Below are 14,051 nucleotides of genomic sequence, written 5' to 3' on the forward strand. Positions count from 1 at the left end.
CTCCCCCTGCGCTGAGAGCAGAGCCTGCGTGCGGTGCTTGTGTTTCAATCAATAAAACTCAGCTCCATGCTGCTCCTAAGCCAGGTTTAACCACCTGGCACCAGTTTAGCTTGTTAGCACAAGTGGATTTTAGAAAGTTATCCTTTTTTAGCCAGCCCAGGACTGGTAGCCGTGGTTTGACCATGGTTTAGCCATGGTCCCACCAAGGTAAGCAGGAAGCCCCAGAAGAGCAGGAAGAGCTGTGTTGCCTTTTTTTCAAACTCACCTTGCAGTAATTAGAGTCCACAGCTGTAATTACTTTCTCATTTTGGTTTAATAATTGCCTCAGCCATCCCCACATGCCCCTCAGACTGGTGATGAGGGAGGCTCTGGCATCAGTAGGCATATAAAGTGTAGTGATAAGCAAGGATTTCATTGGCTGGGTTCGATTTTTGGGCACCTCTGCTCTGCCCCCAAACTCCTGCTGGGTGAAAATGAAAATAAAGAAGGTTAAAAAATCCCAGAAGGATAAAAATGGTGATTAAAGGAGAGAAAAGGCCCTTTTGTCTCTTGCCCCAGTCCTGCCAAATGACAGCAGGAAGTGCTTGCACAGAGTCCCCTCCTTACAAGCAAAACTTTATTGGGTGGGGAGGTGTATTTTTATTTTTCATTCCCAGCTCCAATGTATGTTTTTAGGGAGGTGTGAGGAGCTGCTGCTTTCCTCCTGGAGGAAATGAGGGTGCAGCTCTGGGTGGTCTTCCAGAGGACTCCCCGTCCCCATTTCCAGCTCCCTCTGGACTTTTGGAAGGTTGTTGGATATAATTTATCTCCAAGGGGGTGGACACGACATTATGCACACATTATTGACATACACACGTTATTTCCCCCTCTCTTTTCCTGGGATTTGGGGAGTATTTTTGGGAGTATTCCCATGTATTTCAGGATGAGGCTCTGGGTGCCCCCCCAGGAAGGCACAGACTGTAGGAGGGGCATTCTTATTTTTCAATTCCAGCTCCAATGTATGTTTTTGTGGAGATGTGAGGAGCTGCTGCTCCCCTCCTGAAGGAAATGAGGGTGCAGCGCTGGGGGTCTCACAGAGGAGTCCACCCCATCTCCAGCTCCCTCTGGACTTGTGGATATAATTTATCTCCGGGGGGGATGATGACATACACATATTATTGACATACACATATTATTGATGTACATACATTATTTCCCCCTCTCTTTTCCCGGGATTTTGGGAGTATTTTTGGGAGTATCCTGTATTTCAGTGGGAGGCTTTGGGTGCCCCTCGGGAAGGCAAAGAGGGGTCCAGGGCTGCCGTGACTGATGGGTACCAATCCCCCACACCTCAAATTGAGCTGGGGCGGGCAGAGCCGTGCAGGTGTTCGCGCTCCTGCTTTGGGTGCCCCGTTGGGGCGGCGGCAGCTCCGGGAGGGGGGCGAGCATCACCTGAGGCAGGAGCATCACCTGAGGCAGGAGCATCCCCAGCGCGCCCTCACCGCACCCTCACCCCCCGGGTGCGCGGCGCTCTGGGGAGGGGGCGATGCGCGCTCGTTCCTCCCCGCTGCGCGCAAGTTACTCCCCCTTTCCCCGGCACTTGGGCTCCCTCCCTCCCCTCCCTTCCCCCCCCGCTCCAAAAGCCGGGCTGCGCCGCCGAGGCTCCGCCAGTGAAGGCAGCGCTGCCGGGGGAGGGAGGAGCTGGGGGGGCGGCGATGGAGCGGAGCCGGCGGGCGGCGGCCTGAAGCCCCCGCCGGCAGCGGCAGCGGAGCCCGAGCCCGAGCCCACCCTGAGGAATGAGCGCTCTCCAGGCTGACCTGCTCCTGCTGCTGCTCGGCTGCCTCCTGCTCAGCCACGGTAGGACCCCGCACTTTGCGAGCGGGGCGGACCCGGGGGGCTCCCCGGCTCGGGGTGGGGTGCGGGGGCTGCTGTGGGGAGAAGGTGCGGGGGAGAGAGAGAGGGAGGACTGCAGAGTTGTTCCCCTCCTGCATCCCCGCCGAGGCGGCTTACCGTGCTTTCCTTTAAAAATAAGCGAAAAATCTTTAGTATGCAAATGAGTGCTTTCTGTTCCAGCTCGGTAAATTGGATCGTGTTTGTGTGTGTAAACACGGCTTGGCTGAGTAACAGCCCCCCCTGGCCCCCATCGCCGCCCGGTGCTTCCCCTGGTGCAGGAGGGCGATGGATGCTCAGTTTCGGTGCGGCGGAGGAGCCGCTCGGGCTGGCGGCAGCGGCTCCAGCCCGGGGACCGGAGCCTGCGGCTGTGCAGCCGGGCTGGGGAGCGATTTGTGCCGGGGGGTGTAAGGACAGAGAGTTGTTCCAATGCGGGCAGCCCGGGGGAGGTGGGCACCCCGCGGGGGTGTCACAGCCCCAATGCCACCTCCCCACGGCGCGGGCAGCAGCGTGGGCATCGCAGGAATTCACCCTGCAACTTTACAACCTGCTTCATTCCCACGCAAAAAAATAAAATTTAAAAAAAAATTTTAAAAGAAGGATTTGTGAAGGGGGTGCGTTTTGGGAAGCTGTATCTGGCATGCTGCTGTGTGCCTGCTCCCTGGACTATCTGTCACCTGTGGAGAACGCTGAGCTGCAGCCAGACCCCGGCTTCGCCTCTGTGCTGCTCATCCCCCCCCAACGCCGGTGTCAAATCCCATCTGTGTCACGCCGCCGTGGCCCCCACGCCAGCTTTTGTGAGGGTACGGCTTGGGGATGCTTGGGAAAAAAAAGAAAAAGGGATAAAAAAACCCCAAACCCACGCAGCCAGTCCATCTGTTGATTAAATGAAGGATAAAACTTTTGGAGAGAGTAGTGCTTCTCCACGGGCAGCTGGTTTTTTGCTCAGCCAGACATCAGTGCTGAACATCCCCCACCATACGCTGGGTTTCACCCTATTCCCCGAGCAGGGACGCCTTGTTTGTGGTGTCTGTGCTCCTGGTTATCCTTCCCTCCTCTTTTCCTGGGCTCGGATGTGATGCTGGGCTCCTACACTGTGCTCCCTTCCCCTTTTCTCTTCCCCTCACTCTCTGCTTGTACTAATATTCCTTCGGGGAGAAAGCTGTGTTTGCATTTGCCTTTGCTGCTGCACAAAAGAAACCCACTGTGTCCTCCGTGTGGGTTTCTGGCTGAACAAATCTGAACTCTCCTGGTACGGCAGGGCAGCACGGAGCCGGGCACGGCAGTGATTTGGGAGCTGCTCCGGCCTCCCTGCATCCCTCCCTGCTCACACGGACCCCATCAGTCCCTGCAGGTCAAATGGCACTTTGCTAGCGGGGCTGGAGAAGTTTGTGAGCAGGATCCAGCCGGGATTTGTTGGGTTCTCCCCCCGCTCCTTCCTTTTGCAGCCATGATTTTAATGTGGGTTAATGCACTTTTTAATAGCGTTGGCGCTGGGAAGCCACGGCGGCTCCTCGGCTCTGCTGCCTGAGCTCAGCTGGTTCGTCTCCTGCAGGATCGTGGTACCTGCTTATTCACGCCGGGTTAGGAGGCACAGAGAGTGCTTTGCAGAGCGTTTTCTCCGCTGGTTTCCCCCACAGGATGAGCCAGGAGTGTTTCTGTGGAGTTGCCGCTCTCCGTGCGCGACAAAGGCGCCGTCGGCAGCGCCGTGGCTCTTCCCGTGGGGTGAAACCATGCAGGGGATCCCTAAGAGGATTTAATGCACAGGATTCCTGCAGCCACACGGTGCTGAGGGGCAGGAAAGGCCTGGGTGCAGGTGCTGAAGCTGATTTTCCAGCAGGTGTTGTGTCTGCCTCCCCTCGAGCAGTGTCCAGATGTGGTGGCACTGGCTGGCTGTGACAAAGGTGTCCCTAAGGTGTGGGGATGGGACACCCCATTTAACTGTTTCGGGGGGATGGCATGCTGTGTGGGCACCCACAGGGCAGCCGTGCCTTGCCCGGGAGGTGCTGGTGGTCCAAAACTCATTTCAAGGGACAGCTAAAATCACTTGGCTCTGCCCTGCCTTGCCCAGGCGGAGCTGGTGGTCCAAAACTCACTTCAAGGGACAACCTAAATCACTTGGCTCTGCCCTTCAGGAGTTTCAGGAGCTCCTTTTTGTGGGCAAGGTGCAGGCAGGGCTATGTTTTCTTGTCAAAGTGGCTTGAAGGGATTTGCCATCATTAAATCCCCCAAGCCAAGGGCAGCAAGGCTGGAAGGATCACATGTGCTGAAAACCTCACTTGGGATGTCTGGTCTGGACAGTACTTAACAAAAACTCTCCTTATCCCAAACCTCCTCAAAAGGACATTTTCCATCTCGGGATTTGTACACCTGTGCCCTTGGGTTTGTATTTCATGGGCAGCCCAGTGATATCCTGGCATCCTGCTGTTCCTGCAACCCGTGCAGGCTGGAATTTGGGCTTCCAGTGCAGCTGGCAGGAGGAGAAGCTGCTCTTTGCTCCTGTCCGGGGCTGTGCTGCACCTGGGCATGGCTCAGCCTGGGAGGGAGGAGGATCTGTCTCACAGATCACTGCTCCAGGGGACCTGGGCAGAACAAATTGTCTTCCCTGGAGCATCTTGTCTTTGTCCCTTGCAAATTATCTGAAGCAGCCTGTGCTGGCTCTTTCTGAGTTGGTGGGTCAGTGCTCCAGGGCGGGTTTGCTCTGGTACCACTCACTCTTCCACCCCCTCCAGGCTGCCAGGGCCAGGCTTTGGTGGGAGGGAGAGAAAGTCCCAGCACCAGTGGCCTCCTGTGGAGATGGGATGTGTGGGACCCTTGGTGGGAAGGAACTGCTGCTGCCATGGATCTGCCTGCCTGGGGAATAACTCACCCACCCCTCCTCTGCTGCAGTGCCAGCCAAACTGGGGGAGGCTGGAAACAACTGGGGGAGGCTGGAGACAGCTGGGGAAGGTGTCTCAGTGTGGGAGCTGGGGCTGTGGGGAGAGCAGCACTGAAGATGCACCTACAGCCACCCCCTCCTCTCACTGACCTGTACGAGGTGGATTTGGCAGCATCTTAAATTTACCTTGGATGGGAAGATTTCTGCCTGTCTAGGGCTCTCTTTCCAAAGGCATGTTTGCTTTCCCTCGGGGTGATAAATACCGAGTTCTCTGGGTGTTGCAGGGTATGTTTTTCTCCTTCACAGTTCACTTGGTTCTTCCCTGGAAGCAAATGCTTTACAATCTTCTGTCAGAGGGGCCCGTTAGCAGAGCAGTGGCTCAACTTCCCACTGGCTCAGCAGCAGCCCCCAGGTGGAGAAGGGTGAAATTATGCTGATGAGAGAAACCAGGCCAATTCCACCCACCAACACTGATTAGGAGCAAGAGATGAGGATTTTCACATCTTGGGGGCGGTTAGTGGGCGATGGGGAGGGAAAATACAAGGTTTGGGGTGCTGGGAGTGTGTGTGTGCAAGAGCTGGGGCACTGAGGGGGTTTCTGAGTCTGACAATCACGAGTCTGTCAATTAAAAGTCTGGAAATCTGTGACTGTCATCCCTGTTCCATGTGTATTCCTCCTGCCATGTGGGGAGCAGGGCAGCTTTGCCAGGAGTGTGTTGGGCTGTTCCCTAAGGCCAGCAGGACAGAGTCAGCACTGGGAGCTGTTCAGGAAGTACCAGGAGTGGAGGCACCCAGTGAGATATAAAAGTGATGGTGAGGAAGAGCTCCTGAAGCCCAAGAGGTCACACCTCAGGTTATTCTGTGGTTCTGTGAACTGGAAATGGCTGAGCAGAAGACAGAGGTGGTTTGGAAAGTGCTTTGTGAGGTGCTGCTGGTGGAAAGGTGCAGGCTTGGCTGGGGCAATGCATTCACAACTGGGCTGCGTGGGAAAGAAACTGAAATAAGCCTCAAGATAAAACTGGTGTGGTCCAGTCTGCGCTGTCCCAAAGGAATGGGGCAGAATTGCCTCATCCAACACCTGCTTTAACACAATTTAGGTTTCCCATCTCCCATCTGCACCTCCTGCAGTGAGAGCCACGTGAGGACCACTGATGACTTTGCTCAAATCAGCTTTTCTTGCAAGGTTTCAGCTCTCAGAAAAGCACAGGAGGGAGGAGCTGGGGTTTTGCTCAGGTGCCCTGCGCCAGAGGGAGGGGAGCTGGGCAGATGTTCCTCCTCAGATGTTCCTCCTCAGAGCTAACACCACGTCCCCACCAGCCTCCCCCTGCCAAGGTTAAGCAGAGGTGCCCAGGCAGTTTATGCACAGCACATCTCGGGCTGATGTCGATTATTTCTGTGCTTTCCTGTTAGTTTAGGGGACACCAACTGGAGTCTGAACGTGCCTAGAAATCCCTGACAGGTTCCCAGCACCGTGTGTCACCGGCTCCAGCCGCTCTGTAGTCGACTGCAAACGTCAGGATAAAAAAGCTCCGTGCTCTTCTTTCTTTTGTAGCTGTAAATAAAGGGGGGAGAGGCCAATGTGCCCCTTAGGTTGTGAGCTGGCTGAGGATCAAGGGCTTTGAATAAACTGTTTTCTTCCTGTGAGCAGCCTGTGATGGAGAGTGTGGCTGCTCCAAAGCTCTGATTTAATGATCGGCTTTGCGAGTTTGTACAGTGCTGGGTGCAGGGGGCTTTATGGAAATGCTGCTGGAGAATTGGCTTTACATCACTTCCAGAATCTTTCCAGTAGGATTAAACAGCTTCTATTTATTTATTTATTTACTTTAAAACCCAGCAAATTTATACCAACAATTGCTGAAGGCCCTAATTTATCTTCTGTTCAGGAGCAATACGAGTCTTTCCTTTGGCTTCATTGACAGCCACCTTTGGCCAAAGAGAGCGACAGAGCCACAGTGACCATGTACAAGCTTATTGTATAAATCAATAGGTAGTGAAACAAATTGGTTGTAAATCAGTCTCTTATTTGCTGAGATTTAAGGCCTTTGGTGGAGCTGTGAATTTTTGAGGCGGTCTGCCCTGCCTTCAGGGCTGGCACATGGCCTGGCTTTTGCAGGGATGTGGGAACCCAGTACTCATTTCAAACGTGCCAGGAGATGTGCAGGGCTTCCTGGCTGGGAAGAAATAAAGTTTAAAAGCTGTGCTCATCCTTCCAGGCAAAGGTTGAGCAGCAGGATCCTGGTGCTGCTCAGATCTTGGGGGTTTCCACTCCTCCACTGCACCTCATGGCACGTCTGTACTCCAGACTGCTCAAGGGGGAAGAGGAAAGAATCCATTTCTGAATTGTGGCTTCTGGTAGGACAGAGAAAATGCTGGGATTTGGTCTTGGAAACGGTGGCCTTACAGATGTCCTGGTTCAATATGCCCTTTGAGTGTAGCCCAGCCTGTTTATTCATTGCCTGGCTGGCAAGACCCACACTCGAGTGTTTGCCTTTCCCTGGTGGCAGCAGCAGCCTCCAAAGTGGAGCAAAGGAGCTGGAGGTCACTTGGCTGTTACATGGCTCTTCTTTTTACCGACTTGCATTAAACAGCTTAAATCTAAATGTGCTTTTAGTGCCTGTGAGCGATGGGCTCTGGGCGTCCTGCCTCGGGTAGTGTCACATGCTGGGGAAGTGGGAGGTGGAACACTCGCATTGTTAAATTCAGATGCTAACTTGGGGATAAGATCTTGTCTTAATGTGTTCATTCAACTCCCCCACTCGCAACAAAAGCTACAGCAGCTCTTGGTCTGCTGCATTTGGGGTGGAGCAGGATGTAATTGGTTTTTGAGGGCTTTGCCATAACTGCTGCTCATTAACCATTGATGCAGGCACGGTCAGACTTTCAACTCGGATAATAGATGCTGTCTTTTGTTTGCAATTACTTTGCGTTGGGTGGAATTGCCTCGAAGGTTTCACATGTGTGTGGTCGTGTGGTGGCTAATTCACCTCCTCAGGGCTGCTGGATTTATGTTCTGGGCTCTGGGGCTGTCATGCTCAATATGAGGCAAAGGCAGTGGTGAACGCCCTGCCTGGCTGGGCCGGGGCTGGGAGGATGTTCAGCACCTCCTGAATGTTTTAGGACCCTTCTGGGTGAGCAACCCCAACGCAGTGGGAGGGGAAATAACAGAGAAAATGTTCAATAATGTGGTTTTTCTGAGGAGTTGTGCCCAGCAGGACATGCCCTGCAGGTGAGATGAGCCCTGCTAATTATAAAATATGCACCAATGGTGGAAGGGATTGGCTCCTCAAACTCCCCCATGGATGAGGATCAATCTTTGTGCTGTGGGCCTATATAAGCATGGAATATATGTGAGTGGAAGGAGGGTTTGGAGTCCCACCTTGCATTTTGGGCAGGTTGTCATTAACCTTATATCACCTAACTCGTTAAAGGGTCAGAAAGGAAAGGCCTGATTCCGATGGTGGAAGGGATGAATTCCTCGATCCTCCTGATTCTGATAGTGGAAGGGATGAGCTCCTCAAACTTCCCCATGGATGAGGATCAATCTTTGTGCTGTGGGCCCCATATAAGCATGGAGTGGAAGCAGCCACAGGGTTTGTAGTCCCACCTTGCATTTTGGGCAGCTTATCATTAACCCTACATCACCTAACTCGTTAAAAAATCAGAAAGGAACGGCCTGATTCCATCTCAGGTCCTGTTGTCCCGTCCCCCTCCCACCCCAGCATAAATGAGTATTCAAGCAGTCTGCTGCCAGTCAGTGAATGTCAATATTGGATAAGTGTTTCCTTTATATCACTGCAATTTAGCATAAGCTGCTTGGAAACAAATGTCTTCCATAAGCATGAGGTGTTTCAGTAAGTACACAGTCAACATTACTATGAGGATTAAATAAATGTCAGCCCCACTTGTATGCTCAGCAGCGAGTTAAGACAGCCGAACTTGCATAATGGCCAGCACGGCAGGAACAGCAGCAGGGATTTGGAGAGTCTCTGGAAAAAGTGGGATGGAAGGAGCTGCTTTGGATGGATCTGAAGCCCCTGGGTCAGGAGGGGATGTGGAGACAGGTGCAGAAGCTCCTTAGAGCAGGGGTAGCTGATGATGGGAAGGAATCCTTTCTATGGGGGTGGTGAGACTCTGGCACAGAGGAGATGTGCCCTGGGAGTGCCAGGGTGGATGGGAACCTGAGCAGCCTGGGACAGTGAATGTCACTCCTGGCCATGGGATGGAATGAGATGCATTCACCATTCTGATTCTATGGTGTGGAGTGCAAAGAGATGCATGGAGCTTCCTTCTGGACAACCAGGCCTGCTCATTCTTTGGTGCTGGCTGCAAACCAAAGATGAAAATGTGGTTTGGCCAATATTGGCTGGGTCTGGTGAGGCTGCTGGCCCAGGAGGAGCAGGCTGATCCTGCAGATCTGCCCAGTGCTCGGCTGGATCTGCCTCTGCCTTTCCCAGTGCTAACTGGGAGTTGTTGGCTGCAGCTGGTGAGACCAAGGATGAGGCTCAGCTGTCACTGCTGTGTGACAAACTGTGAGCCCTGATTCAGCTCCAGCTCAAGGCTTCCCAGAGCCACAGAGATGAGGAAAGGGTGGCGCTGGTCCATGCTGGCAGCACTGTGGGGCCTTCAGGGAGATGGTCACCTCTGGCTGCTCTGTCTTCAGGTGTTGGGTGGGAGTTTCTCTCTGCCCAACAGGAAAAGAACTCTGGCTTCTCTAAAGAGATTTAAACCCAGCCAGCACATGGAGATGTTGCTGAGGCAGCCAAGGCTTGGATCTTTCCCTCAAGCTGTGTCTGCAGGAAAACCCTGCTCTTCTCCACTCCTCACTTTGCATCTTCACCTGTCACCCCGAGGTGTCACTCGGTGCTGTCTCAAGTTCTGCCAGCGAGGAGCAAACCCAGTGAGCGTGGTGGGGGCTGAGCTGGCTGTGCTTCCATCCCAACCATGCAGAACCGCTGCTCTCTCCCCAGCTGGCAAGGCGCTGACTGCAGCCACTTGTTCCCAGCTGCACAAAAATAACCGGAGACAAAATCGTTATCACTCACGTGAGCATTATCAGCTCCTCTGATGTCTGTGGCTGTCTCTGCCCTGCGAGCACTCATTCCCCATGGTGTGTGTGTTTAGTGCCGGTTCCAGGTGATCCCAACCACAGCTTTCCCGAGGATTTTCGCCCCCTCACCTGCGCGGTTCCAGCGCTGGAGGAGCAGGGCAGGACATGGGGATGTCCTGGAGAGCCGGGGGTGCACGGGGAGGGAATGCTCGAGTGTTGTGTCCCCGATCCAGGTCACCTGGAGGGAATGCCCGAGTGTCCTGGCCCCAAACCCACTCACCTGGAGGGAATATCTGAGCGTTGTGGCCCGATCCAGGTCACCTGGAGGGAATGCCCGAGTGTTGTGGCCCGGTCTCGGTCACCTGGCTGGAATACCCGAGTGTTGTGGCCCCGAACAGGTCACCTGGAGGGAATGCCCGAGTGTTGTGTCCCCGGTCCCGGTCACCTGGCGGAGCCGGGCAGGTCTCACCCTCAGTGTTGCCGTTCAGCCTGGCGGTGGCAGCAGCTGCGCTCGCATGGAGGAGCCGAGCGCTCCGCTCGCACCTGCCCGTGTCACCTCCTCGCAAAGGGACAAGGTGACCGCGGGGCTCCGGGCGTGCTGAGGGCACCGAGCCTGGCCTGGAGCTCCGCAGCTACGGCCAGTCCCTCGGAATGGAGAGGGTGTTTGGGTGCTGGGCTGGGAGGAGAGCTGGGACCCTCTGAAGGTGCCACCCCAGTGCGGGGTTGGACACTTGAGGTGACCCTGCCTGGAGCACACCGTGTGTGAGAGCCGTGGACTGCTCTGCAGGGGAAGGGCCAGGGGATGGGAGGGTGTCACAGACATCTTTAACGAAAAATCCTTTCCTTAGGCTTTTTCCTCTTGAGAAGCTGAGAGACCTCAAGAACAAAATGTAAACAATGGTTATCTGCTGCTGTGCAATGCAAGAGGTGCATCTGGGATTGGTCTCATGTGGTTGTTTCTAATTAATGGCCAATCACAGTCAGCTGGCTTGGACTCTGTCTGAGCCACAAACGTTTGTTATCATTCCTTCTTTTTCTATTCTTAGCTAACCTTCTGATGAAATCCTTTCTTCTATTCTTTTAGTATAGTTTTAATATAATAGGTATCATAAAATAATAAATCAAGCCTTCTGAAACATGGAGTCAGATCCTCGTCTCTTCCCTCATCCTCGGACCCCTGTGAATAGTCACAGGAGGGGACTTGGGGCTGTCTGACCCAACTCTGAGCCCCCCAAAGCAATAAATGCACCCAAGGGGTCTCTCCCCTCCATGAGCAGCTCCACCCCTCTGTGGATCCTGTGGGATACCCTGCAGCAGGGAATGGCTGCTCCTCCTGGTCTGTTCTCGCTCCCTCCCCTGAGCTAATCCCCGGAGTGTGATTCAACACTCGCCTCTTTTCCTTCTGGCTGTGTCTTTAATAAGCCAGGAGTGACGGGGCCACCCCCCATCCTCCACAAGTGCCTGAGAAACAGAACCAACAGATGCTAAAATTAGGCACAGCTGTTTGCAGCATTTTGTCCTCCCGATCACAGAGTCTGACACTGTCTGTGCTTATTCCTCATCTTGTCCAGACACTGAAAAGGTTTAAGATATCAAAGCTTGGAGTGGCTGTAAATTAACTCTTTCTGTCTGAGCTGAAGCTTGACTTACTGATAGTAGATTTCTTGTGATTTCCTTTATTTGCCCTTCTAGTAATAGGAATTGCCAGGTATTCTCTCTGTACCCAGGAGACAACACTGCTGGTTTGGGCTGCTCAGGAGCTTCCCCATCAGGGACCAGGGGAACATCTTCGGTCCTGCTGTCCCTCAGCCTTTATGTGCCTAAACCCTGTTCTATGTTCACCCTGTTCACCCACCCCAGCATCCAAACCCCGTTCTACATGCAGCTTGGACAACCTCTGCAGCCCAGCTCAGCCTCTAAAGCTGTCACAGTCCAGCCCCACATCCTGGCCATGATCATCTGCTCTTGCTTTGGTGAGGGGGAAGGTTTTCTGGGCATTTTTGGTACACACAGGCTGTGTGTTCCTGGTTTGGGTGTCGGGGTGGGTGTCACTCCAGGGCTGCTCTCTCCCTCCCTGCCAGGTGTGTTTGGCCTGGCAGTGGCTGTAGGGAGCATTTTGGGAGGAGGTGCCCGTCTCTGTCACCTGCCACCCCTTGGAAAACATCCGTTCCCCTCCACTGGGGTGGCACCAAAGTGGAGCTGTAGCACTCTGGAAAGGGCAGCAGGAGGGATTTCATGGCAGAGCAGAAATGTCTTTTCTGTCAAGCCTTGAGCAGTGTACATGTCCCTGCTGACAGATCTGCGCTGATGGCAGCAGCACAGCTCTGGGGCTGCCTGTGTCAGGGTCTGCATGGGGTTGTGAGTCTGAGGGGTCTTTTCTGTCTCTGTGTCTCTCTCCCGAGGCAGTGGCGCCTGCTGAAGATTCCTCTTGCTCCGGTCATGCTTAAAATGATAATGTTGGTTTAAGATAGACACTTGTGATAAACCGGGGAACACGGCGCCCTTTGAAATCCTGAAAGCTCTCTCTCATCAAGAGGGCTGGCTGGAAAGGCAGAGCCAGAGCATTCCAGGCTGTTCACATTGCCACAGTTCCGTGCTGACCTGCTCCTAAGGATGCTGTGCCTCAAAGAGCTGCCACCCTCACCCTCCTCCCCTCCTGGTGTCTGCCACACCTGGGCAGCACCTCTGTGCAGCTTCCTCTGGCCTCCCCAAACTGCCTCTTTTCACTCTCTCTGTGCTGGAGGCAAATCAGGAAGGGAAGTGCTAAAGAAAGGCTGATTTTCCCTGGGGAGGAATAGGGGTGGTGGGGAGGAATGAAACATCTCAAGGAAAAGCACCACGAGCAAGTGCCAAGGGGTTGACATCCCTTGGTGATGTCTTTGCAGGGGAGGTTGGAGCAAACCTTTCATCCAGCACTGTGATTTTTCCCTGCAGCAGGGAGGTTTCTCCCCGTGGTTTGGCTTTATCCCAAGGATAGACAGAAATCTGTGCAGTGCTTTAACCCCTGCAAGTTTCTGCTGACTCGAGCAGATCGGAGTTGTTGTCCCAGTGGGAGCATCTTGTTCAAAATCAGGAAGAAAAGTTGAACTTTTGAAACTTGTAGAGCATGAAACATCCAAGAGTTAGGGATTGGAGACTTGGAAGTAGACTTGGCAAAATACCACGTTTTGATATCTGAAATTTTAACATGGAGTGTAGGAAGGGTTTTTTGCACAAAGGATGTTGAGTATCCCTGTGGTGGGTGAAGGGGAAACTGTTGTAAAAATCATTTGTCTGCTGATTGCTGGTTTTTCTCTGGGACTTGGAAATGGATTTCAGGTCTCTTCTTGCTTTTGGCCTGGCCAGTGAGCCACCGTGGTGGCTCTCTGAACATCCCAATTTGTCACAGGATATTGAATTCTAAACCAGTGTTAATCTGATCTGTGTGTCTGTAAAGCATCTTGTGTTGGGTTTGATAAAATTAGGTTTTATTGTCTAACACAGTTTATTTCTCTTGGTCTGCTTGCGTGCTTTTATTGCCTGTTCTGCTCTGCACCACGAGGCTATCGTGTGCCAGCATCTGCCTCACTTGCACAGCTCCGAAAGCACCTTAAAACCAGCCCCTAATTATTGGAAATATGGAAAGACTCTGAGGGTGCCAATGATATCAGTCTGGCACTGGTGCATTGAGCAGGTAAAGAAAGGACCTAAGAGGCAATTGAAGAGATTGATGGGCAGTAATGGGGATAATTGTAATTTTTGTCCTGTGTTTTTAATAAAGTGATTGACGACAGGCACAGCTGGAGCCCCCGTGCGGAGACCAAGAGATGCAGTTAAATTACAGAGGCTTCTTAACTTAATGAGGCCAGGTAATAAAAACGAGGCATAATGAGCAAGGTATAATAGTACTATTATCCTTAGAGTGCTCTCACCCAGGGCTGAACAGGGAGAGCTTGGGATGAGCTCACTGCAGGAAGGGCTTTCCTCCCTGGGGAAGGATCTGGAATGGAAACCTGGGAAGGATACTGGGTGATCCCATTGGGAGGAAGGGCTTTCCTTACTGGGGAAGGATCAGCAGTGGGAGACTTGGAAAGAATGCTGGGTGATCCTATTGGGAGGAAAGGCTTTCCTTATTGGGGAAAATGAGGAGTGGGAGACTTGGGAAGGCTGTTGGGTGATCATAGTGGGAGGAAGGGCTTTCATTACTGGGGAAGGATCAGGAGTGGGAAACCTGGGAAGGATAGTGGGTGATCCTACTGGGAGGAAGGGCTTTCCTTAC

At 53.2% G+C, this 14,051-nt stretch overlaps 1 protein-coding gene across 3 annotated transcripts in view; it reads left to right on the top strand.

Annotated features, from left to right (window-relative positions):
• The first annotated feature begins 1,694 nt into the window (after positions 1–1,694).
• KIRREL3 (kirre like nephrin family adhesion molecule 3) overlaps positions 1,695–14,051 on the top strand; it is a 412,450-nt gene continuing 400,093 nt past the window's right edge. For 2 of the 3 annotated variants that reach the window (XM_058819091.1, XM_058819092.1), the window contains exon 1: positions 1,776–1,836. In XM_058819091.1, the coding sequence (XP_058675074.1) occupies positions 1,776–1,836 (61 nt within the window). Of the gene's footprint in view, positions 1,837–14,051 lie in introns of all 3 variants that reach the window. The other variant, XM_058819093.1, reaches the window with a different exon arrangement.

The sequence above is a fragment of the Ammospiza caudacuta genome, chromosome 23 (genome assembly GCF_027887145.1).
Source record: "Ammospiza caudacuta isolate bAmmCau1 chromosome 23, bAmmCau1.pri, whole genome shotgun sequence".
Lineage (NCBI taxonomy): Eukaryota > Metazoa > Chordata > Aves > Passeriformes > Passerellidae > Ammospiza > Ammospiza caudacuta.